Source organism: Hemitrygon akajei, chromosome 14 (assembly GCF_048418815.1).
Source record: "Hemitrygon akajei chromosome 14, sHemAka1.3, whole genome shotgun sequence".
NCBI lineage: Eukaryota > Metazoa > Chordata > Chondrichthyes > Myliobatiformes > Dasyatidae > Hemitrygon > Hemitrygon akajei.
The window spans coordinates 108923557-108950475 of NC_133137.1; the positions used below are offsets into that span (position 1 = coordinate 108923557).

At 42.1% G+C, this 26919-nt stretch overlaps 2 protein-coding genes across 4 annotated transcripts in view; one reads left to right on the plus strand and one right to left on the minus strand.

The window, feature by feature from the left end:
• Window positions 1-985: 985 nt before the first annotated feature.
• On the minus strand, window positions 986-14805 carry LOC140738904 (uncharacterized). Of its 3 annotated transcripts, none has more exons than XM_073066918.1 (5): window positions 14569-14805; window positions 9642-9803; window positions 8444-8548; window positions 3046-3171; window positions 986-2322 (listed from the first exon to the last, which is right to left on the minus strand). In XM_073066918.1, exons 1-5 carry the CDS (start codon window positions 14644-14646, stop codon window positions 2191-2193), a joined length of 603 nt encoding a protein of 200 aa, XP_072923019.1. In that variant the 5' UTR covers window positions 14647-14805; the 3' UTR covers window positions 986-2190. The 3 variants fall into 3 exon arrangements, with proteins under 3 accessions (XP_072923019.1, XP_072923020.1, XP_072923021.1); XM_073066919.1 differs by having other exon boundaries at window positions 14551-14805; XM_073066920.1 differs by lacking the exon at window positions 3046-3171.
• Window positions 14806-14979: 174 nt separating this feature from the next.
• The window catches only part of chkb (choline kinase beta), a 32084-nt gene continuing 20144 nt past the window's right edge, over window positions 14980-26919 (plus strand). Inside the window, exons 1-2 of the mRNA XM_073066921.1 lie at window positions 14980-15105; window positions 15338-15643. Coding sequence (XP_072923022.1) covers window positions 15348-15643 — 296 coding nt within the window. The 5' untranslated portion in view covers window positions 14980-15105; window positions 15338-15347. The remainder of the gene's footprint in view (window positions 15106-15337; window positions 15644-26919) is intronic.

Genomic DNA, 26919 nt, shown 5'->3' on the forward strand with positions numbered 1-26919 from the left:
CAGACAGTATTCAAATAGGCGCTGTCCGCAGCCGCTAGGTGCTGAATTAATCAACAACTCGATCAGGAGACGCAACAATAATTACTATAACAAGTCATCCGGACCACAGAATCAAAAGTGCATTTATATAACACTTAACGTTCGGCAATAGTTCACTAATGCAGTTTCACATTGAATCAGGCAAGACGGCTTATGATTTGAAAGAATGCTTTCTTTCTCTCAAGCATATCGGATTCCTTCGCCAATTACACTCCCCACCCCTCAACCCGTAACCAAGGGCCTCACAGGCAACGAAGTATTTACAAATGAAGTCAAGGATTAAGTTAAAGATTTAAAGAAACAGAGATCAGAACAAAGAATACTGAGATATATATATATATTGAATTTCTGCGAATTAAGATACAAATCAGGAAGCTTTAAAAATATTCCACTCTTGTTACTGATATGTAATTTTGGCACTCCTCACAAATTCTGCTTTCAATTTAATAACTTCTGGTGAACACATTAGAGGCTTTTAAGAATGTTTGGATAGGCACATAGATGTAAGGAAGATGGAGGGATAAGGCATGGTGTAGGTAGGAGGGATTCGTGTTTGGGAGTTTTTGATTTGGCTTTTAGCTGGTTTGACATAATGTTGTGGGTCAAATGCCCTATTCTTGTGCTGTACTGTTCTAAGTTCTATGTTTAAAATGCCAGTTTTCCCATGGCATTAGTCAGTGATCTACAGGTCAATCTAGAAACTGTTGCCACTTGGGATGTAGACATGGGTAGCACCCTACACTGAAAATACCAGAGCCAGCTGTTTGAAAACAACAATGTGCTTAATGCAAGAGGGGAGAGTAAAATGGAAAACAACATGCCCAATATGATACAATAACGCAAAATTAAATTGGTACCAAGACAGAAATTAACCAAAAGTAAGGATGAAAGCATGTCATTCATTACAAAGCTCCTTAAATAAAGTTGACAAATAGTGCCAAAGACCTTTCATTAAAAATATTTTTAATATACAGGTTTGCAGTTGTTTACATCAAAGTGAATTCCATTACAATACAATCCCAAGTAATGCACAAGAGAATTAATTATGCTCAGCAGAAATATATTTGGTTGGGAAAGGGATAACAATTCGTGTAAATGAATTTCTTTTATTCCTCCTTTTAGCCTTGGATTTAGAAAAATGGCAGACACTATCTCACCAATATTGAGACCTTCCTTACATAATTATGTTAATGAATTACACAAGGGAGAAGGCAGCAGAATGCAGCTGGGAGAGAAATCAGCCCTGATTGAACAGCAGACCAGACACAATGGGCTGAACAGCCCAATTCTGCTCTTGTCTTGTGTACTACAGTAAATTATGGCCAGGTCACTGAGCTATACAGCCCAACTCACCAATGCTGACCATGGTGTCCAGCAAGCTTGTACTAATTGCCTGTATTTAGTCCATGTCCCTCTGAACCCCTCCTATCCATACTTATCCAACTCTATTTAAGGGCCCTTGTTGCTCACAGGGAGACTGATCCAAGAGTAGGAACATCAGCTTCAAATTATTACCTCAGATTCTGGTGGATAAGCTAAAGAAAATGGTCTCGGTATCTTAACAAGGCCTCTTAATTAGTTTGGACAGAAGACAGAACACTCAGGAATTGTGGGAAATTAATGGGAATCAGAGTCAATGAGTTTGACCAAGCCATTAGGAAATCAGATAGTATTCTTGTAACAGATGTTTTGTGCCAAAGCATAAAAGCAAAAAAATGTGGCAAATCTGGGTGTTTGCATTTTGTTCAGGTAATTTAAATTATAGTTCCAGAACATTTATAGCCTTCTAGGTACAATGTTGAAGTGCTTGTTTTTCGGTCCCACCAGTGCTTTGTCAGTGGGACGAATCAGTGGCATAATATAGAGGTACACTTTCCAGCAAGAGTTTTGATTATAACCTCCCACCTCAGTGTAGGCCAGTTTGAAGACTATTGCTATAATCAAACTAGAAATCCGATTTTAAGCCCCATTTGTAGTATTTGGTGCCACTGGCCACTATGCTTCAATAAAACTTCCATATGAATACTACACCAGCCCCTGCCAACTGACTTGTTATTGGTTCTTGAATTTGGTCTCCTATTCTCTACAATCATAGGGTTCTGAACTAATATCTGTATAAATTGCCTCATTACCCCAGCCTCCCAGAGAATATTATTGGTCAGCTAATAGCAAGTCCATGTAAGCTCCAGTCACAAGATCTTCTTTCTTTATCCCCAGCTTGCCCATCAATTTTTGGGCTATGGCTTCTCCTTCTTCTAGGCTTTGGTCTTCTCTGAGAACAACCTTTAAGATGAAGTGAAAAGCAAAAATCAGTACAATATGTTAATATTTAAAAACACCTATGCCACATGGCCAATGCAACTTTTAATTCACACTTAACTCCATCTCCATGTGTCAGACTCCACCAAATTCCAGAAGATGAACACCATTTTCTACAGATACTCCCTATAATCGATTTATCTGTCTATTCCATTCCCTTCACAACCTCCTTCCCCAAGTAATTACCAGATGATACGTTGAAACTTCTCACCATCTGGTGTTTGGTCCATTGATAAGGACAATTCATATGATAAGAATACAATATACATTCAGTACTTATTAAATGATATTAGCACATACAGTAAGTACAAATGAAAAACGAGATCAACAACAAATTGAGAGCACTAGCACTAATAGATTGCTTTGGCTTCTCAGTGGGCATAGACATCAGCTAATGTGAAACTAAGTTATTTCAAACTGGATTCCTGATATGTTACAGTTGATCAGAACCAGGTGTCAACAAAAATGTTAAGGGTGGGATGGAAGAGAAGCAAGATTCAAATTCCCAATCACTAATTAATGACTCCTAATGAATGTACAATAGAGGCAACTGACAAGGGCAATTGGATTAAATCTGCATTAGGGTTAACTAATTGCAACTAAATAGAACTGTATCAAATTGACTTATGTATACAACAGGACAACAAAAAACATCTTTGGTTAATTTTAATGTATTAAAAATCTCACCTCTAATTCCACAAATTGCCCCAACCCTTCTACCAAATCAGCATGAACTCTCGTTTGCCCAACCATATATAACCAACGTTCCTTCTTCACAAAACCCTTTATTCCTAGAGCATCAGACAGCAATTTCTAAACAAAAAAAAACAAGCATCAATTAAACCACTGCTTCTTATTAGTGCAGCCATTTTGTACATTTCAGTATTCTTTCTTTATTGCAGCTGTCCTCTGCTTAATAGTTCAGGGGCACTAATGCATAGAGAATAATGCAGACACATGGAGGTGCTACACTTTGAGGACAAACCAGAATAGGTCTTACAGTGAGTGGTAGGGCACTGAGTGTGAATACAGATTCATAATTCTTTGAGAGTGGCATGACAAGTAGACAGTGTCAGAGTTTTTGGCAGACTGGCCTTCATATATCGAAGTATTGAATACAGGAATTGGGATGCTATGTTGAAGCTGTACAAGATGTTGGTGAGGCTTAATTTGAAGCATTGTATGCAGTTTTGTTGATCTACCTACAGTAAAGATATTAATATAGATTGAAAGAGTGCAGAGAAACTTTACAAGGATGTAGTCAGGGCTTGACGACCCGAGTTATAGGGCAAGGTTGCACAGGTTAGGAAACATGAAGAAATCTGCAGATGCTGGAAATTCAAGCAACACACACACAAAAAATGCTGGTGGAACGCAGCAGGCCAGGCAGCATCTATAAGGGAGGAGCACTGTCGACGTTTCAGGCCGAGACCCTTTGTCAGGACTAACTGACAGGAAAGATAGTAAGAGATTTGAAAGTAGGAGGGGGTAGAAAATGCGAAATGATAAGAGAAGACTGGAGGGGGTGGGGTGAAGCTGAGAGTCGGAAAGGTGATTGGCAAAAGGGATACAGAGCTAGAGAAGGGGAAGGATCATGGGACAGGAGGCCTAGGGAGAAAGAAAGGGGGAGGGGAGCACCAGGGGGAGATGGAGAACAGGCAGAGTGATGGGCAGAAAGAGAGAAAAAAAAGGAGAGGGAAAAGAAGCTAAATATATCAGGGATAGGGTAAGAAGGGGAAGAAGGGCATTAACGGAAGTTAGAGAAGTCAATGTTCATGCCATCAGGTTGGAGGCTACCCAGCCGGTATATAAGGTGTTGTTCCTCCAACCTGAGTGTGGCTTCATCTTGACAGTAGAGGAGGCCACGGATAGACATATCGGAATGGGAATGGGACGTGGAATTAAAATGTGTGGCCACTGGGAGATCCTGCTTTTTCTGGCGGACAGAGCATAGGTGTTCAGCGAAATGGTCTCCCAGTCTGCGTCAGGTCTCACCAATATATAAAAGGCCACACCGGGAGCACCGGACGCAGTATACCACACCAGCCGACTCACAGGTGAAGTGTCGCCTCACCTGGAAGGACTGTCTGGGGCCCTGAATAGTGGTGAGGGAGGAAGTGTAAGGGCAGGTGTAGCACTTGTTCCACTTACAAGGATAAGTGCCAGGAAGCAGATCGGTGGGAAGGGATGGGGGGGGGGATGAATGGACAAGGAAGTCGCGTAGGGAGCAATCCCTGCGGAAAGCAGAAAGCGGGGGGGGGGGGCAGGAAAAGATGTGTTTGGTAGTGGGAGCCCGTTGGAGGTGGCGGAAGTTACAGAGAATTATATGTTGGAGCTGGAGGCTGGTGGGGTGGTAGGTGAGGACAAGGGGAACCCTACCCCGAGTGGGGTGGTGGGCGGATGGGGTGAGGGCAGATGTGCAGGAAATGGGAGAGATGCGTTTGAGAGCAGAGTTGATGGTGGAAGAAGGGAAGCTCCTTTGTTTAAAAAAGGAGGACATCTCTTTCGTCCTGGAATGAAAAGCCTCATCCTGAAAGCAGATGCGGCGGAGACGGAGGAATTGTGAGAAGGGGATAGCATTTTTGCAAGAGACAGGGTGGGAAGAGGAATAGTCCAGGTAGCTGTGAGAGTCTGTAGGCTTCTAGTAGATAAGCCATCTCCAGAGATGGAGACAGAAAGATCAAGAAAGGGAAGGGAGGTGTCAGAAATGGACCAGGTAAATTTGAGGGCAGGGTGAACATTGGAGGCAAAGTTAATGAAGTCAACGAGCTCAGCATACGTGCAGGAGGCAGTGCCAATGCAGTCGTCGATGTAGCAAAGGAAAAGAGGGGTACGGAAGGTCTCAAAGCTCTCCACTTCTTTTTGGATTCCAGACCTAACCAATTCCCCTCTACCACCACTCTCCTCCGTCTAGCGGAATTAATTATTACTCTCAATAATTTCTCCTTTGGCTCCGCCCACTTCCTACAGACCAAAGGTGTAGCCATGGGCACCCGCATGAGTCCCAGTTATGCCTGACTTTTTGTTGGCTTTGTGGAACAGTCCATGTTCCAAGCCTATACAGGTATCCGTCCCTCTCTTTTCCTTTGCTACATCGATGACTGCATTGGCGCTGCCTCCTGCATGCACACTCTGTCCGCCAGAGAAAACAGGATCTCCCAGTGGCCACACATTTTAATTCCACGTCCTATTCCCATTCCGATATGTCTATCCATGGCCTCCTCTACTGTCAAGATGAAGCCACACTCAGGTTGGAGGAACAACACCTTATATACTGGCTGGGTAGCCTCCAACCAGATGGCAGGAACATTGACTTCTCTAACTTCCGTTAATGCCCCTCCTCCCCTTCTTACCCCATCCCTGATTTATTTAGTTTTTTCCCCCCCTCCTTTTTTCCCCTTCTTTTTCTACCCATCACTCTGCCTGTTCTCCATCTCCCTCTGGTGCTCCCCTCCCCCTTTTTCTCTCCCTAGGCCTCCTGTCCCATGATCCTTTCCCTTCTCCAGCTCTGTATCCCTTTTGCCAATCACCTTTCCGGCTTTCAGCTTCACCCCACCCCCTCCGGTCCCCTATCATTTTGCATTTTCCCCTCCCCCTCCTACTTTCAAATCTCTTATTATCTTTCCTTTCAGTGAGTCCTGATGAAGGGTCTCAGCCCAAAACATCAACAGCGCTCCTCCCTATAGATGCTGCCTAGCCTGCTGCATTCCACCAGCATTTTTTTGTGTGTGTTGCTTGAACAGGTTAGGACTTTACTTCCTAGTGCAATGGAGAATAAGGGAAGATTTGATAAAAGTATACTTATCAGGGGTATTGAATTTATTATTTCTAGTCAGTTATCCTGTATGCATCTATAAGAACTAGTCTTGATACTAGGTTAATTATTTATAGGGGAAATAAATGATAACCTATATACGCAGTTGATTGAGCACTTTTATACATTTCTGGACACAGTCCTATGGTATAGTCTACTAAAGAATAACAACAGGAAATTTCAGAGTTCTATTCCTGCAATTTTCAATTTAGGTGTTGCAAAGAAATAAGCACATTTGCAACTTCTTTACATGCCTCAATACATTTTTGGCCTAGATTATTATTAGAAGTGTCTATTTTATTATACATCTGGATGGAATCAAATATCACAACTAAAGTAGAAATAAAACATTGTGGCGACCCACTTCCCAGCGCACTCGAACCGGCTCACAAAGCGGCACGCGCCAGCATTGAGGCAGGGCCCAAGGAGGGCGCCAAGCCTGCTTCACCAGCAAGGGGAAAAGCCCACGCGCGGGACAGGACTGTGAATACGCGCCCTTTACAGCATTCCCGCCCGGGGAGGGCGGGCTCAGGAAGGCTTTAAAGCGAGGCCGCGAAGTTTGAATAAACCTCTTTTGTAACTGCAGCTCACCGACTCCGTGTCGTTATTGCAGCACTGCGTGTAGCACACCGCTACAACATTAAGTTACACAGAAAGCCAATGATGTTCTTATAGCAAATTTTCTTGCTATTCATCCAAAGGAGTGCAAAACCTAGCCTTTAATCTGACACCCAGGGACACAAATACTCTTTCAAGGTGAGGCAGCCACTTCCAATTCAGCATACTGCACTCAATTCTGTGAACCGAATAAGAATGTTATCAAAGCTTCATAAATCTAGTACAAAAAGATTGAGTAAATCAGAAGTGTTTCCTTTAGTGAGAAAGGCTGTAAAGACATCTATAAAACAGAGCAAATAGCACAGAATAAATATGAACAAAAGAAAATGCTGAAAATGGAATTGAATTAGACTTTAGCGAATAGCAGTAGCGGAGCTCATAGCTGTTAGCACAACAATTCAGGTCGGAGTTTGGAGTTCAATTCCTCAGCATTTAATACCATCATTGCCACAATCCTGACTGAGAAGTTGCAGAACCTGGGCCTCTGTACTTCCCTCTGCAATTGGATCCTCAACCTCCTAACCGGAAGACCAGTCTGTGCAGATTGGTTATAACATATCCTCCTCACTGACGATTGACACTGGTGCAACCTTGGGGTGTGTGCTTAGCCTACTGTTCTACTCTCTATATACACGACTGTGTGGCTAGGCATTACTCAAATACCATCTATAAATTTGCTGATGATACAACCATTGTTGGTAGAATCTCAGGTGGTGACGAGAAGGCATACAGCACTAGTGGAGTGGTGGCACAGCAACAATCTGGCACTCAACATCAGTAAGACAAAAGAGCTGATTGTGGACTTCAGGAAATGTAAGACGAAAGAACATATACTAATCCTCAGAGGGATCAGAAGTGGAGTGAGCGAGCAGCTTCAAGTTCCTGGGTGTCAAGATCTCTGATTACCTAACCTGGTCCCAACATATGGATGCACTTATAAAGAAAGCATGTGCTAAGTGGCTATACTTCATTAGGAGTTTGAAGAGATTTGGCAGGTTGCATCACTGTCTGGTAAGAAGGGGCTACAGCACAGGACCGAAAGAAGCTGCAGAAGGTTGTAAATCTAGTCAGCTCCATCTTGGGCACTAGCCTACAAAGTACCCAGGACATCTTTAGGGAACAGTGTCTCAGAAAGGCAGTGCCCATTATCAAGGACCTCCAGCACCCATGGTATGCCCTTTTTTCACTGTTACCATCAGGTAGGAGGTACAGAAGCCTGAAGGCACACATTCAGCGATTCAGGAGCAGCTTCTTCCCCTCTGCCATCCGATTCCTAAATTGAATCTTTGGACACTACCTCACTTATTAAAAAAAAAATAGTATTTGTGTTTTTGTACATTTTTTAAAAATCTATTCAATATATTTATTTACTTGTTGATTTATTATTTTTTCTGTTAGATTATGAATTGCATTGAACTGCTGCTAAGTTAACAAATTTCACATCACATGCCAGTGATAATAAACCTGATTCTGATTCAAGTTGAAAGGTCAGACACACAAACAACATTTAGAGCATTTTTCTTTCAAAAATCACAATTTCCTAAACAAATCAGAGCCCCTATAGAGAATTTTATATTGGTTTGCACAACTCACATCAAATAGAATTCATGACAAAAATAGATCTCAAGGTGATTGGAAGATTCCAGTACCCACCGTAAGTGCATCTGGATTCCCAGTGGGGTATATAGAATAGTCTGAGAGCTTGGGTCCATCCATATCAGCTCGGTTATAGAATATGAGCTGGCCTCCATCTTCATTCTGAAACAAAAACAACAATTGGTAAGCAAAGCAGAAATCATAAAGGAATAGAAACAGGAGATAAATTATAACTACTTCTCACAGTTAAAGATTAACATGATAGATTTTAAAATGCATATACTGTTATTACGTTGGTTAAAAATGGATCCAATTATATATAATGATTTGAATGACTGTCCTTCACATCAAGGGAGTTTATCTGCCACTTAAAATTTCTCATACAACTAAGACACAGCTCTAAGTCCAGGTCACATGCTAGCAGGACTGGGATATGCAATGCCAACCTTATATTGTTGAGTAGGAATTTATAAACCAGGTGTTCAAAAGGGTTGCTCATCACTACTTTTTCCAAGACAATTAGAGGCTGTTACAGACCCAAATTCAGAGAATGAACTTAACGACACTCCTGTAAATTGTGAGATCACAAAATATATAGAATAAAAATGCAAATACAATAATAGCTTTTAATATTCATTCTGAGGTACAACAACATGGATCTGAAAGGCTCCTAGAGCAGTATTTTCAATGATCAGAATATTGAAGAATTGTTAAGGTAAAGGAAATGTTGATAAGCAACAAACCAGGATCAGTAGACATTCCGATGCTTGTAAATATTGACCATTACATGATTAAATTTGCCTGGGTGGAGTCATAAATCAAGGGTTTAAATTTAGAAGGCAAATTTAAAAGAATGAGAATTGATTAGAATAAACCATATTGAATGGTTAAAGGTAAAGAGGACACTAGAACATCTTTAGAATTGTTTTGACTATATACAGTAAAACTGGTGCACTCCACTTACATTGTATGTTTGGGTAAACAGTCCCAAAGACTTGAAATACATTAACAAGCTTCCAAAAAAAAATCTAGTAGATTGGAAAGTTGCAAGTTATAAAAAGCAAAAGGTAATGAGATATAATAGAGCATGAAAAGTTGGCAGTCCTCTCAAGATTGTGACCCCACATCATCACCCAACAGGAGAAAAGCATTTCCCATTGGATTTCCTAATTCTTGACTGAGCCAATACACAGCTCACACATGTACACAAGATTAGCACTTTCTATCAATCATAATATGAAGACAATTCCCTCACCTTCAGATTTCGCAATTTAAGGCGTCCTTTAGAAACATTGAAGAACGTGTCTTCCTGCATTATTAAAATGCCTTCTGATTTGCTTAGTCTTTTAGCATTTTCTACAAGCCGATTCCAGTCATGCACTGCAGCCTTGATCTCCACATTTTTAGGCATTGCCAACTGGAACGTAAAACAATCAGGTTAAAGCCTGTTTTTCATCTATTAAATCAGCTTTCTTTGCATTGTTTGACTCTTTCAATATTGATTTTCCTTCAGCATGATTTCTGCTGCTGTTTAGCAGCCTGATTAATGGAATTAACTTGAAGAGTACAAGATGACAGTACATGATTCCTTGTAACATGGATTAACTGTCACATTTCAGCTTTCACTTAGTCTGGACATAATGAGTTCTTGCATTAGTAACAAGGACCACTGTACACTTGTATACAGACATACAGTGGCATGCAAAAGTTTGGGCACCCCTGGTCAAAATTTCTGTTACTGTGAATAGTTAAGTGAGTAGAAGATTAACTGATCTCCAAAAGTCATAAAGCTAAAGGTGAAACATTGTTTTCAACATGTTAAGCAAGATTAGTGTATTATTTTTGTTTTGTACAATTTTAGAGTGAAAAAAGGAAAGGAGCACCATGCAAAAGTTTGGGCACCCCAAGAGATTTGAGCTCTCAGATAACTTTTACCAAGATCTCAGCCCTTAATTAGCTTGTTAGGGCTATGGCTTGTTCACAGTCATCATTAGGAAAGGCCAGGTGATGCAAATTTCAAAGCGTTATAAATACCCTGACTCCTCAAATCTTGTCCCAAAAATCAGCAGCCATGGGCTCCTCTAAGGAGCTACTTAGCACTCTGAAAATTAAAATAAATGATGCCCATAAAGCAGGAGAACGCTATAAGAAGATAGTAAAGCGTTTTCAGGTAGCCGTTTCCTCAGTTCGTAATGTAATTAAGAAATGGCAGTTAACAGGAACGGTGGAGGTCAAGTTGAGGTCTGGAAGACCAAGAAAACTTTCCAAGAGAACTGCTCGTAGGATTGCTAGAAAGGCAAATTAAAATTCCCGTTTGGCTGCAAGACCTTCAGGAAGATTTAGCAGACTCTGGAGTGGTGGTGCACTGTTCTACTGTGCAGCGACACCTGCACAAATATGACCTTCACAGAAGAGTCATCAGAAGAAAACCTTTCCTGAGTCCTCACCACAAAATTCAGTGCCAGAAGTTTGCAAAGAAACATCTAAACAAGCCTGATGCATTTTGGAAACAACTCCTGTGGACTGATGAAGTTAAAATAGATCTTTTTGGCCGCAATGAACAAAGGTATGTTTGGAGAAAAAAAAGGGTGCAGGATTTCATGAAAAGAACACCTCTCCAACTGTTAAGCACAGGGGTGGATCAAGCATGCTTTGGGCTTGTTTTGCAGCCAGTGGCATGGGGAACATTTCACAGGTAGAGGGAAGAATGAATTCAATTAAATACCTGCAATTTTTGGAAGCAAACATCACACCATCTGTAAAAAAAAAAGCTGAAGGTGAAAAGAGGATGGCTTCTACAACAGGATAATGATCCTAAACACACCTCAAAATCCACAATGGAATATTAATACCTCAGGAGGCACAAGCTGAATTTTATGCCATGGCCCTCACAATCCCCTGACCTAAACATCATCAAAAATCTGTGGATAGACCTCAAAAGAGCAGTACATGCAAGATGGCCCAAGAATCTCACAGAACTAGAAGCCTTTTTCAAGGAAGAATGGGTGAAAATCCCCCAAACAAGAACTGAAAGACTCTTAGCTGGCTACAGAAAGCATTTACAAGCTGTGATACTTGCCAAAGGGGGTGTTACTAAGTACTGACCATGCAGGGTGCCCAAACTTTTGTTTTGGGCCCTTTTCCTTTTTTGTTATTTTGAAACCGTAAAAGATGTAAATAAAAAAGTAACCTTGCTTAAAACATTAAAGAAATGTGTCATCTTTAACTTTATGCCTTTTGGAAAACAGGTCATCTTTTACTTGCTTAGCTATTCACAGTAACAGAAATTTTGACCAGGGGTGCCTGAACTTTTGCATGCCACTGCAAATACAAAGGCAATGCCTACTAATGCAGACAGCAAGACAAATGTACACAAGCACACACATTCTTGCCCATACTGCCTCTTCATTCACTTTTTATTTTAAATGTCCCTTTCCTTGTCCCTCTGTCATTATTTCCAACCCATTGATTGTTATAAAATACTCTAATAAAATTAAAGACACGATTTCCTTTCAATAGCCTATCCTTTTTCTCATTGAATTCTAAAACAAATATTAATGAGAAAAAGAAATCAGATTGGGCGCCTCTGTGGAGAGAGAAACAGTTGTTCTAAGTCCAAAGGCAACACCAGTGAATCTGCAGATGCTGGAAATAAATAAAAAACACAAAATGCTGGCAGAGCTCAGCAGGCCAGACAGCATCTATGGGAGGAGGTAGTGACGACGTTTCGGGCCGAAACCCTTCATCAGGAGTGAAGTAACATGGAATGGTCGAGGGGGGGATAAGAAGTGGGGTGAGGGATGGAGTAGAGAGCTGGGAAGTGATAGGCTGGAGGGAAATGGGCTAGGGGGAAGGTGGAGATATGGGAAATAAAAGAGAAAGAAAGGTAGGGCTGGGGGGAAATTATAGTAAGGGGGGAAAAAGAGAAAGAGAACCAGACTAAAATTATAGATAGGGATGGGGTAAGGTTAGTCTGGTTCTCTTTCTCTCTTTTTTTCCCCCTCACTATAATCTCCCCCCAGCCCTACCTTTCTTTCTTTCATTTCCCATATTCTCCACCTTCCCCCTAGCCCATTTCCCTCCAGCCTATCACTTCCCAGCTCTCTACTCCATCCCTCCCCCCACTTCTTATCCCCCCCTCGACCATCCCATGTTACTTCACTCCTGATGAAGGGTTTCGGCCCGAAACGTCGTCACTACCTCCTCCCATAGATGCTGTCTGGCCTGCTGAGTTCTGCCAGCATTTTGTGTTTTTTTATTTTGTTCTAAGTCCAAGATCCTTTATCAGAACTGATTTATAAATAAGTTAATTAAGGAAGCCAGCAGACAGTAATGGATGAAATAAAGTTTTTATAATAACTTAAACTGATGTGGCCATTAAGGGCCAGTTGTACTTACATCCATGACACTTGGGGCCTTCTGTAATTTGAATATTTCAATTTTCTAGTCCTAACTGGTAATTCTGCACCATGCATATACAAAGTCTCTGTACCTCCATTCTACATGAAATAGGCCCCAAAGAACCCTTTTATTGTGAGCAGTTTTGGACCCCACCCACCGCCATCTAAGAAAGGCTGCGCTGGCATTGGAAAGAGGCCAGAGAAGGTTCACGAGAATGATCCCATGAAAAAAGTTAATATATCAGGAGCTTTTCAAGTTCAAGTTTGTCATTCAACCATACATGAATACAATCAAAAGAAACAGCGTTACTCCAGAGCCAAGGTGCAAAACACAGCAAGTCATACACAGCACAAGGCACGCAAGATAGCAGTAAATACAAGTCACGGGAACTATGCAGGACTCAGTGCTAAATTCTCCAGCTTTAGATAACCTTTTTTGTATGAGAACTGGCCATTTTTTGTGCATAGTCTGGGTTACAGAGAGTATTCCAGTAGGCCACAATGTACATCATTAGACTATACAATGTTAGCAGCAGATTACACCCTGATACCAACACACACAGCGAAGACGACGTTAGTTTATTCTTCCTCCCTCACCGCCATTCAGGGCCCCAGACAGTCCTTCCAGGTGAGGCGACACTTCACCTGTGAGTTGGCTGGTGTGGTATACTGCGTCCAGTGCTCCAGAGTGGCCTTTTATATATTGGTGAGACCCGACGCAGACTGGGAGACTGTTTCGCTGAACACCTACACTCTGTCTGCCAGAGAAAACAGGATCTCCCAGTGGCCACACATTTTAATTCCACGTCCCATTCCCATTCCGATATGTCTATCCATGGCCTCCTCTACTGTCAAGATGAAGCCACACTCAGGTTGGAGGAACAACACCTTATATACTGGCTGGGTAGCCTTCAACCTGATGGCATGAACATTGACTTCTCTAACTTCTGTTAATGCCCCTCCTCCCCTTCTTACCCCATCCCTGATATATTTAGTTTTTTTCCCCCTCCTTTCCCCCCCTCTCTTTCTGCCCATCACTCTGTCTATTCTCCATCTCCCTCTGGTGCTCCCCTCCCTTTCTTTCTCCCTAGGCCTCCCGTCCCATGATCCTTTCCCTTCTCCAGCTATGTATCCCTTTTGCCAATCACCGTTCCAGCTCTCAGCTTCACCCCACCCCCTCCGGTCCCCTATCATGTTGCATTTTCCCTCCCCCTCCTACTTTCAAATCTCTTACTATCTTTCCTTTCAGTTAGTCCTGACGAAGGGTCTTGGCCCAAAACGTCGACAGTGTTTCTCCCTATAGATGATGTCTGGCCTGCTGTGTTCCACTAGCATTTTGTGTGTGTTGCTTGAATTTCCAACATCTGCAGATTTCCTCGTGTCAGTTTATTCCACTTCGTAATTAGCCCTTAATATTCGAAAAATAAAATAAACATGGGAAAATAATCTGTAAAAAATAACTCAACAGCCAAAACAACATCTGTTGGCCAACATTTCCGCCATGACTAATTAAATACTAAGTATGGCTGCAAGAAAACGAATCTCAGGGTGGCATATATGTACTTTTGAAACAAATTTACTTTGAGACACCACCGAGATTACAACTGTTATTAGCCGTCTACAAATCTCCGAATCAATGTTCGGCTAAAACATAAGAGAAAAACACAAACATTGAGATGAAATCGAAGCGTTCAGCAAACAAAACAACATTTAAAAGCAGTCAATAACGCAGGTAAAGATATCGAATTGCCACCCCCACCTCACCTCCAGCTACGCAGTTACCTTTGCCTTCTGTAGCGGCCGATCGTGACTTCGCGCCCTTTTCTTTCTCACACTCCCATTTGTCAACAGCCTTACCATTCACCAAATGACCCCGCCTAAATGAACTGGACTTTTCCTTTGTTCTATTACCCCGATCTTCACTGTTGATTGGCAAAATTTCCTGTTAATCAATGAGACGCGCCTTTTCTTCACTTTGCTGTACGAATCGGAGCATACTATTGCTTCTCTTCGACACTATTGGCTAAAAGTGCCATCGTTCCGCCCAACATCAGCTATCTTGCGATTATAGTTGCTGTATTTGATTGGATAAAAATTGGTGTCAATCAATTGGTTCCCCCTGAACTATTCAACCTCCGTAAGGGGTCACGTTGAGACGTAGACAATAGCTGTCGATGAGATGCGTGTCTCCGCCTCTTCCTGGTCCGACTGCTTTCCCGCAGAGGAAGTGGGGCTTGTGATCTGTGGACCTGTTCAGTTCGGAATGTGTTTTCGGTTGTAGTCGCTGTGTTAGGCAGCTGTGGCATCTATATTCTGGAGGTGCAAAATTTTTGGTCGTCGTTTCAGTGTGACGATCATTCTATCTGCTTTAAGTTGTATAGTTGTCCTCGCTTGAGGGGACAGTCAGAGACCCTAAGCCCATTTAGTTAAACACTCAGCGTGTTAATGTTTCAAGGGGGTGCTTGTTGTCAGTCAGAACCGTTGAACGTTGGTTGATATTTGTTATACATAATTTTCTTTGTATTTCTGCTCCCTGGCTAACAACTGATAGTAAAGGGAACATGGAGGCCAAAGCTTTATGTGAAGGAGATGGTGCTTGTTACGCAGTGGCCCCGGAGCCTCATCGGCTACGCAGTATTGGGAACAGAGAGCACTCCAGGAACCCCAACCTGAGAAGGGAGGAGCCCAGAATTAGCGATGAGGAGTACGAGGATTCCGAGGCCGAGCAGTATAAGGATGGTCGGAGCGAGGAAGTGAACTGGGAGGCCAAAGTTCAAGCGTATGCCTGGTGTAAGGAGTTTCTTGGTGGGTCCTGGAAGTTGATTACTGTGGATGAGTTTCAAATCTCAACTGTTAGGTAGGTACAAATCCATTAAAATATTCTCTAGAATTCATATAGGTCACTTAATACAGCAAGCCTCTGCGCAACAAAGAATAAAGACGTTTAGAGTATAATCGCTGTCACGCAGGTTAAGCTAATCAGAAATCTTGCTTTATACACTTTAAGACTGCAAACTCCTGTTAATATCGAAGTGTACTTCCCTTGTTTGTTTAGTCCTATCTGCCTTTACCTGACATTTGCTGCCTCATTGATGAGCCTTAATGATCTTCATCAGCCAGGCTTTCCTACCCTTGCCAGCCCTTGCTTCACTCCCTGAGCCATTTTTATAGTCACCTTGCCAGATGTCTGTAACTGCTGACAAACTTTCAACAAGTTCCTGTCTAATGCCATCAGAATGAGTTATGCCCCACATTAGGGCTTTCACTTGTGTACTAGTACTATCATTTTTTCCAAACCTACTTTAAAATTAAACATATTTACTGGTTCCAAACTATGCCCCCTCTGACACTTCGGCTGCATTTCCCAAGAAGAGGTCAAGTATCCCCCTCTTAGTAAAGTCATCTCCATATTATTTGAGCATCTTCCTGGGTACACTTGACAAATTCTCCTCCATCTAATTCCATAGGAGATCATAAGATATATAGGAGAAGAATTAGGCCATTCAGCCCATTAAGTCTGCTCCACTATTACATCTCAACATAACCTTTGATGCCCTGACCAACCAGGAAACTATCAATTTTTGCTTTAAATATACCCATGGTTTTGGCATCCACAGCTGTTTATGGTAGAACATTCCACATATTCACTTCTCTCTGGCTAAAAAAAAATTGCTCCTTACCTCTGTCCTGAAGGGTCGCCCTTCAATTTTGAGGCTGTCCCCTCTAGTTGTGGATACTCCAACCATAGGAAGTATGCACCCTATCTAGTTCTTTCAACATTCAGTAGGTTTTAATGAGATTCCCCCATACTCTTCTAAATTCTTGGTGAGTACAGGCCCAAACCTGCCAAATGCACCTCCTATGTGAACAACTTCATTCCTAGTATCATCCTTATGAACCTCCTCTGGACTCTCTCCAATGACAACATATTCTTTCTGAGATATGGGGCCCAAAACTGTTGACAATACTCCAAGACTAGTGTCTTATAAAGCCTCAGCATCATCTCCTTGCTTTTTATATTCTATTCCACTTGAAATACGTTTGTAAATGCCAATATTGCATTTGCCGCCTTTACCACAGACTCAACCTGTAAATTAACCTTCTGGGAATCTTGTACGAGGACTCCAAAACCCTTTTCACTTTTGATGTTTGAATTTTCTCCCCACTTAGATAATAGTCTGCACTATTCTTCCTTTTACCAAAATGCATTATCATACATTTCCCAACACTGTATTCCATCTGCCACTTCTTTGCCCATTCTTCCAATTTGTCTGCCCTTCTGAAATAACATTAACTCCTCAGAACTACCTACCTTTCCACAGAGCCATCAATTCCATAATCTGAATCACTGACGAACAACATGAAAAGTAGGTCCCAATACTGATCCCTGAGGAACACCACTAGTCACTGGCAGCCAACCAGAAAAAGCCCCTTTTATTCCCACTCGCTACCTCCTTCCTGTCTGCCATTCTTCTATCCATGCTAGTATCTTTCCTGTAACACCATGGGATTTTATCTTGTTAAGCAGCCTCACGTGTGGCACCTTATCAAATGCCTCTGAAAATCCAAGTAAATGACATCCACTGGCTCTCTTTTGTCCACCCTACTTGTTACTTCCTCTAAGAACTCTTAACAGATTTGTTAGGCAAGATTTCCTTTTACAGAAGCCAGCAGACTTTGACTCTCTAAGTACTCCAAATCCTCCTAATAAGTGTTGAACTCCAACACTTTCCCAACCACTGAGTTTAGGCTAACTAGCCTATAATTTCCTTTCTTTTGCCTTTCTCCCTTAAAGAGTGGAGTGACATTTGCAATTTTCCAGTCCTCTGGAACCATGCCAGAATTAAGTGATTCTTGAAAGATCAAAACCAATGCATTTGCTATTTCTTCAGCAACCTCTTTCAGAATCCTGGGATGTAGCCCCTCTGGTCCACGTGACTTATCCATCTTAAGACCTTTCAGTTTGCCTAGCACTTCTTCCTTTGTAATAACAGTGACACTCATGGACCTCTGGCACACTGCTAGTGTCTTCCACACTTAAGTTCATCTGCCATTTCTTTGTCCCCCATTACCTCACCAGCGTTCTTTGGTACTATGTGTGTCTTTGTCAAGAGGGAAGTTACAATTACCTACTTTTACAACCCTATTATTCCTATGGTTTGCTGCTCTTATTTCTCATTTGGCGGTGCTTATAGTGCACAACATCAAAGTGATCACCCCTTAGTTGTACCCACATAGCCTCACCAAGCTTCCTTCCAGGGATATCCTTAAATTTCTGCCTGATGTTCTCCCTAATCAAAAATACAACTGCCCTACCTCCACCTCTTATCACTGTTACAGCATTTGTACCCAATGAAGCTTGAGCTGCCATTCGGGCTGTCTTTAAAACATGTTTATGTAAGAGCTGCATAATATATTATTCAAAAACAGGTGCATTGTTCATGAGAGTCCAATCCACAGGATGAGGGGGTTAATTGGATGGGGATTTTGGACTTTAGGATGAAAGGGAAATGGAATTAACAAACACTCCAAAAAGCAGATTGACAGTGTGGCAAAGGTTAGAAGGGAAGGACAAAAAAGATATCTGTAGCTGGTTAAGATTTTAAAACTTGTATCAACCTGTTACTGAATTTTACCTTTTCTGGCTTTCAATATGATAGATCAATAGAGCACATAGAATTTGACAAATGACACCACACACAGTAAAGATTTACTATTCTGCTATCTAACTTATCAGAAAGCCTAACAGTTCTTGATTTGGCTCATGAAATGATACTCCTTTAAAGAGGTACTCTTTAAATATGGTGCACTGGAAAATTTATTATACTACTGTTCAGGATCTTTTCTAAAAACAATAATTAGTCCAGAAAATCTAATCGCCAGGTACTAACAAAGACCTGAGCATGTTAGATTATCAGCTTTGCTTTTGACGAAGTTTGCATTGAGTGTTTTAATTTCCTTTCTAAAGGTTTCTTAGTTCCTTGTGAGATGGATTATATGGAGGATGAAATGTGTTTAATGAGTAAAGGCTGGTATAATCGAAGTAGGTAGAGGTGGAGCTTAAGACCAATCTCCCTTTCTTTTTGCATAGCATATGAGATCCTTGCATGTGCCATTCTTAATTAGAGTTAGATGATCAGGAAGCACCTTGCCAAAGGAAAAGCTGATCTTGGACAACTAGAGTGCTGCCAGGATGAAATCCCTTTGATTCCAACTTTGGAATGAACTTTGAGTGGAAATGGAAGAACACTTTTTTTGTTGTTGAATGAACATGAGGTTTTGAAGTATATGACAGTGCTCAGCAGCAGTAGTCATCTTGGCGAAGAGGTCAGCAATGTGGACTTTTAACGGTGAGCTTTACAGGGATGTAAAGTATGTGTAAGTGACATTACTAAATCAGATTTGCCAAAGTTTGCTTGCATAGATGACAAACTAACACCACTTCTAAAGCAGTATCTGGAAAAACGGGGCACAGTTGCTTTTTAAGCCTGATATCATGAGCAAATATTGTCACACTCCTGAACACTGACATTACAGATGCTTAAATGAATTCTAGTATGAAAATATTGACCAGAAGGCGCTCCAGTGGTGACAACTTTCAAGCATTGCATCTATATTTCTCCTATTCCTTCAGGCAGATGCTTAGTTGAGGAAGATGCTTCTTCTGCTCCATTCCTGCTTGTTCAGTGTTGGTTGCTGAGGTGAATGAATGTCCTGTTTTGCATATCAAGTGCTGCTTGTCTGGGCTTGGGTGGCTAGTTTGGGAGATGGTATGCTCCTTGCATAATTTGCTCTCAGCTTTTCTGATAAATTTTCAAACCCATCTTACATACTGCTCCTTCACTGCATGTCATTATGGGCCAGGATTCCCGTGAGTTGGTGGGAATAATGAACTTTATTCCTGGGGGTTTTGAGAAAACATTGAATCATTTCCTCAGTTTTCCTGGCAATTACTTACTGTGACAGAGTACAGAATATAGTGTCTTCTAGGCATCTGGTGTTGGACCTGCAAGTGACACAGCTGTCCATCAGAGCCAACAGTGTAAATTTGGTCTCAATGCTGGGATGTTGTGGTTTACCTATCATCTCATTAACTTCTTTCTGTACTAACCCATATTATTTTACTTGTTAATGCCCAAAAATATCCAGGAATTCTGTCATGAAAATATTTGATGACTACTCTCTACAATTTGCTTGAGTAGTGAATTCCAAAGATTCATCAGCCTCCAAGTAAATATCTTCATTCTCATTTCCTGAATAGCTGGCTGCTTATTTTAAGACTCTGTCTTCTAGTTAGAAGCAGCCTAGCTGGCAGAAGCATCAACTCTACTTTTGCTATCAAGCTTTGTAGGGATTTAGGAAGTTTCATTGTGATTCCTGTTCATATTCTTAAATTCCAAGAGTTCAGGCCTAATCTGCTTAATCACTTTTTGCAAACAGGAGAGAATCTGCAGATGCTGGAAATCCAAGCAATACACACAAAATGCTGGAGGAACTCAGCCAAAGGGTCTTGGTCCAAAACGTCAACAATACTTTTTTCCATAGATGCTACCTGGCCTGCTGAGTTCCTCCAGCATTTAGTATGTGTTGCTAGATACTTATTGCATTGTTTCCAGGATCAAAGTAACAATACAGGCCCTTCGGCCCACAATGCTGTGCCAAACATGTACTTACTTTAGAAATGATCTAGGGTAACACATAGCCCTCTATTTTTTTGAAGCTCCATGTGCCTATCCAGGAGTCTCTTAAACCCTATCATATCCATCTCTACCACTGTTCCCGGCAGCCCATTCCACACACTCATCACTCTCTGCATATAAAAAAAAAACTTACCCCTGACATGTCCTCTATACCTACTTCCAAGCACCTTAAAACGGTGCCCTCTCATGCTAGCCATTTCAGCCCTGGGAAAAAGCCTCTGACTATCTACACGACAATGCTTCCCATCATCTTATACACCTCTATTAGGACACCTCTCATCCTCCGTTGCTCCAAGGAGAAAAGGCTGAGTTCACTCAACCTATTCTCATAAGGCATGCTCCCCAATCCAGACAACATCCTTGTAAATCTCCTCTGCACCCTTCCTATAGTTTCCACATCCTTCCTGTAGTGAGGTGGTCTGGTGAACCTTAACTATACTCCCCTCTATTGCAAGTATGTGCTTCCTTATATTGGAGCAAGATGTCTTAATTCTTGTTCTCAAATCTTTTCACAATAATGAGTAACCTACTGTTAAACTTCCCAACAGTTTGCTGAACCTGGCTATTGACTCTCTATTCCTTTCAGAGATTATCCATGATATCATCTGAACACCAACACTTTCATTCTCTTGACATTCTAAAAGCAGCCTCCTTTTCCTATTTTTCTGTCAAAATGCGTAATAAAATGTTTCCATCTGCCATGCCCTCAACCATTCACTTCATTGTTCCCTTAACACTTTTCTAAACTGTCCTCAGCCCCTGTTGCCACTTGTCCTTGTATCATCAAGATGCTTGAATATCTGCTCAGTTGCCATTTAATTAGGTACAGTACCTCCTATATACTTGTGATCGTTTTTTGTAGCCCATCCACTTCAACGTTTGTTGGGTTGTGCATTCAGAGATGCTTTTCTGCACACCACTGTTATAGTGTGTGGTTATTTTAGTTAGTGTTACCTTTCTGTCAACCTGAACCATTCTAGCCATTCTCCTCTGACCTCTCATTAGCATGGCATTTTCACCTACAGAACTGCTGCTTATTGAATATTTTTTCCCACACCATTTTCTATAAGCTCCAGAGACAATTATGCGTGAAAATCCTAGGAGATCTGCAGATTCTGAGATATTCAAACCACTCTATCCAGTCCTAACAATCATTCGGTGGTCAAAATCACTTAATCACATTTGTTCCCTATTCTGATGTTGGGTCTGTTCAAAAACTGAACCACTTGACCATGTTTGCACACGTTTATGCATTGTCTTTCTGCCACATGATTCTCTGATTAGATATTTGCATTAACAAGAAGTTGTACCTAATAAGACCATAAGACATAGAACCAAAATTAGGCAATTGGCCCATTGAGTCTGTTCTGCTATTCAATCATGACTGATCCTCTTTTCCCCTCTGCAGCCTTCTTCCCGTAACCTTTGATGCCGTGTCTAGTCAATTACCTATCAAACTCTGCCTTAAGTACACCCAACAACCTATCCTCCACAGCTTTTGTGGTAGCATATTCCACAAATTCACCACCCTTGGCTAAAAAATATTTCTCTACACTTGTTTTAAATGGACGTTCGTCTATTCTGAGGCTGTGTCCCCTTCCCCCACCATGGGAAACATCCTTTCCACGTCTACTCTGTTTAGGCCTTTCAACATTAGAAACCAACATTAGGACCAGCCTATTGGCTCAGGGTGTCTGACTCTCCGAGGGAGGAGTTGTAAAGTTTGATGGCCACAAGCAGGAATAACTTCCTATGATGCTCAGTGTTACATCTCAGTGGAATGAGTCTCTGGCTGAATGTACTCCTGTGCCTAAACAGTACATTATGGAGTGGATGGGAGTCATTGTCCAAGATGGCATGCAACTTGGACAGCATCCTCTTTTCAGACACCACTGTCAGAGTCCAGTTCCACCCCCACAACATCACTGGCCTTACGAATGAGTTTGTTGATTCTGTTGGTGTCTGCTACCCTCAGCTTGCTGCCCCAGCACACAACAGCAAACATGATAGCACTGGCCACCACAGACTCGTAGAACATCCTCAGCATCGTCCGGCAGATGTTAAAGGACCTCAGTCTCCACAGGAAATAGAGACAGCTCTGACCCTTCTTGTAGACAGCCTCAGTGTTCTTTGACCAGTCCAGTTTATTGTCCATTCGTATCCCCAGGTATTTGTAATCCTCCACCATGTCCACACTGACCCCTTGGATGGAAACAGGGGTCACTGGTGCCTTAGCCCTCCTCAGGTCCACCACCAGCTCCTTAGTCTTTTTCATATTAAGCTGCAGATGATTCTGCTCGCACCATGTGACTAAGTTTCCCACCATAGTCAGGTACTCGGCCTCATCTCCCCTGCTGATGCATCCAACTATGGCAGAGTCATCAGAAAACTTCTGAAGATGGCAAGACTCTGTGTTGTAGTTGAAGTCTGAGGTGTAGATGGTGAAGAGAAAGGGAGACAGGGCAGATCCCTGTGGAGCCCCAGTGCTGCGGACCACTCTGTCTGACATACAGTGTTGCAAGCACATGTACTGTGGTCTGCCAGTCAGGTAATCAATAATCCATGACACCAGGGAAGCATCCACCTGTCACACCACTAGTCACTGGCAGCCGACCAGAAAAGGATCCTTTTATTCCCACTCCCTGTCCCTTACCAATCAGCCAATGCTCTAACCATGTTAGTAACTTCCCTGTAATACCACGGGCTTTTAACTTGGTAAGCAGCCTCGTGTGGCACCTTGTCAAAGGCCTTCTGGAAGTCCAAATATACAGCATCCATTGCATCCCCTTTATTTATCCTACTTGAAATCTCCTCAAAGAATTCCAACAGGTTCATCAGGCAAAATTTTCCCTTAAGAAAAGCATGCTGACTTTCTCCTGTCTTGTCCTGTGTCCAAGTACTCCATAGCCTCATCATTAACAATTGACTCCATCATCTTCCCAACCACTGAGGTCAGGCTAACTGGTCCATAATTTCTTTTCTGCTGCCTTCCTCCTTACAGAGTGGAGGGACATATGCAATTGTCCAGTCCTCTGGCACCAACTCCAGAGTTCAATTATTTTTGAAAGATCATTACTAATGGCTCCACAATCTCTACCGCTACCTCCTTCAGAACCCTAGGGTGGTCCTGGTGACATGTACCATTTGGTCTTTCAGCTTTTTAAGCACCTTCTCTCTTATAATAGTAACTGTACTCACATCCCTTCCTTCACACCTTTCAACTTCTGGCACACTGTTAGTGTCTTCCAGGGTGAAGATTGGTGCAAAATACTCATTTAGTTCATCTGCCATCTCCTTATTATTTCTCTGCCCTCACTCTCTAGCAGTCCTATGTCCTTTCTCATCTCTCTTTTATCTTTTTGTACTTGAAAAAGCTTTTACTATCCACTTTGATAAAGTTTGCTAACTTGCTTTCATATTTCATCTTTTTCCTCTTAATGATTCATTTAGGTGCTCTCTGAGGGTTTTTAAAGGTTTCCCAAGCCTCTGTCTTCCCACTAATTTTTGCTTTATATGCCCTCTTTTTTGCTTTTACATTAGCTTTGACTTCCCCTGTCAGCCACAGTTGAACCATTTTGCCATTTGAGTATTTCTTTTTTTGGAATATATCTATCCTGCCCCTTCCTCATTTTTACTAGAAACTCATGCCATTGCTGCTCTGCTGTCATCCCTGCTAGCATCTTTGCTGCTGCTAGGGAGACAGATAGGAGATAGATTCTGGAAAGGTGTAATAATAACAGGGTTGTCATGGTGTGAGATTTTAATTTCCCAAATATTGATTTGCATCTCCCAAGAGCAAGGTGTTTAGATGGGGTGGAGTTTGTTAGGTGTGTTCAGGAAGGTTTTCTGACACAATATAGAAACATAGCAAACCTACAGCACAATACGGGCCCTTTCACCCACAAAGCTGTGCCAAACATGTCCTTACCTTAGAACTCCCTAGGCTTACCCATAGTCCTCTATTTTTCTAAGCTCCATGTATCCATCCAGCAGTCTCTTAAAAGACCCAACGTTTCCGCCTCCACCACGGCTGCCAACAGCCCATTCCACACACTCACCACTCTGTGTTTTTGAAAAAAAAACTTACCCTGACATATGTAAATAAGCTTACAAGAGGAGAGGCTGTACTTGATCTGGTATTGAGAAATGAACCTGGTCAGGTGTCAGGTCTCTCAGTGGGAGAGCATTTTGGAGATAGTGATCACAATTCTATCTCCTTTGCCATAGCATTGGAGAGGGATAGGAACAGACAAGTTAGGAAAGTGTTTAATTGGAGTAAGGGGAAATATGAAGCTATCAGGCAGGAACTTGGAAGCATAAATTGGGAATAGATGTTATCGGGAAATGTTTGTCAGAAATGTGGTAAATGTTCAGGGGATATTTGTGTGGCGTTCTGCATAGGTACGTCTCAATGAGACAGGGAAAGGATGGTAGGGTACAGGAACTGTGGTGTACAATGGGCTGTTGAAAATCTAGTCAAGAAAATCTTACGAAAGGTTCAAAAACTAAGTAATGATAGAGATTTAGAAGATAAGGCTAGCAATAGAGAGCCTGAAATTAGGAGAGCCAGAAGGGGCCATGAGAAGGCCTTAATGAGCAGGATTAAGAAAACCCCAAGGTGTTCTACAAGTATGTGAAGAGCAAGAGGATAAGACATGAGAGAATAGGACAAATCAAGTGTGACAGTGGAGAAGTGCGGATGGAACCAGAGGAGATAGCTAAGGTACTTAGTGAATACTGAAGCAAAGTATACATTATGGAAAAGGACATTGGCAATTGTAGGGATGACTTACAGCGGATTGAAAAGCTTGAGCATATAGATATTAAGAAAGAGGGTGTGCTGGAGCTTTTGGAAAACATCAAGTTGATTAAGTCTCTGGGACTGGATGAGATGTACCCCAGCCTACTGTAGGAGGTGAGGGAGGAGATTGCTGAGCCTCTAGCGATGATCTGTGGATCATCAATGGAGACAGGAGAGGTTCTGGAGGATTGGAGGGTTGTAGATGTTGTTCCTTTATTCAAGAAAGGGAGTAGAGATAGCCCAGGAAATTATAGACCTGTGAGTCTTACTTCAGTGCTTGGTAAGTTGATGGAAAAGATGCTGAGAGGCAGATTTATGAACATTTGGAGAGGCATAATATGATTAGGAATAGTCAGCATTGCTTTGTCAAAGGCAAGTCATGCCTTACGAACCTGATTGAATGTTTTGAGAATATGACTAAACACATTGAAGGTAGAGCAGTAGATGTAGTGTATATGGATTTCAGCAAGGCATTTGATAAGTTACTCCATGCAAGACGTATTGAGAAAGTGAGGAGGCATGCGATCCAAGTGGACCTTGCTTTGTGGATCCAGAATTGGCTTGCTCACAGAAGGCAATGAGTGGTTGTAGACGGGTTATATTCTGCATGGAGGTCAGTCACCAGTGGTGTGCCTCAAGGATCTGTTCTGGGACCCCTTCTCTTTGTGATTTTTATAAATGACCTGGATGAGGAAGCGGAGGAATGGGTTAGTAAGTTTGCAGATGACATAAAGGTTGGGGGTGTTGTGGATAGTGGCAGATGAAGTTCAACCCAGGTAGGTGTGAGGTGGTTCATTTTGGTAGGTCAAATATGATGGCAGAATATTGTCTTAATGGTAAGACTCTTGGCAGTGTGGAGCATCCGAGGGATCTTGGGTTCCGAGTCCATAGGACACTGAAATCCGCTGTGCAGATTGATTCTGTGGTTAAGAAGGCATACGGTACATTGGCCTTCATCAGCCATGGGATTTAAGAGCTGAGGGGTAATGTTGCAGCTATATAGGACCCTGGTCAGGTCCCACTTGGAGTACTGTGTTCAGTTCTGGTCACCTCACTACAGGAAGGATGTGGAAACCATAGAAAGGGTGCAGAGGAAATTTATAAGGATGTTGCCTGGATTGGGGAGCATGCCTTATGAGAATAGGTTGAGTGAACTTGGTATTTTCCCCTTGGAGCAGTGGAGGATGAGAGGTGACCTGATAGGTAAGATGATGAGAGGCATTGATCGTGTGGATAGTCAGAGGCTTTTTCCCAGGGCTGAAATCGCTAACACAAAAGGGCACGGTTTTAAGGTGCTTGGAAGTAGGTACAGAGAGGATGTCAGGCGTAAGTTTTTCTTTTACGCAGAGAGTGGTGAGCGCGTGAAATGGGCTGTCATCGATGGTGGTGGAGGCAGTTAAGATAGGGTCTTAACCCTAACCCTAATGCGAGAGATTCCTGATAGGTACATTGAGCTTAGAAAAATAAAGGGCTCTGTTTAACCTTGGGTAATTTCTCAGTAAGTACATGTTCGGCACAGCATTGTGGGCCGAATGGCCTGTATTGTGCTGTAGGTTTCTGTTTTTATCTCCTTCCAATTTACTTTGGCCAACTCCTCTCTCATACCACTGTAATTTTCTTTACTCCACTGAC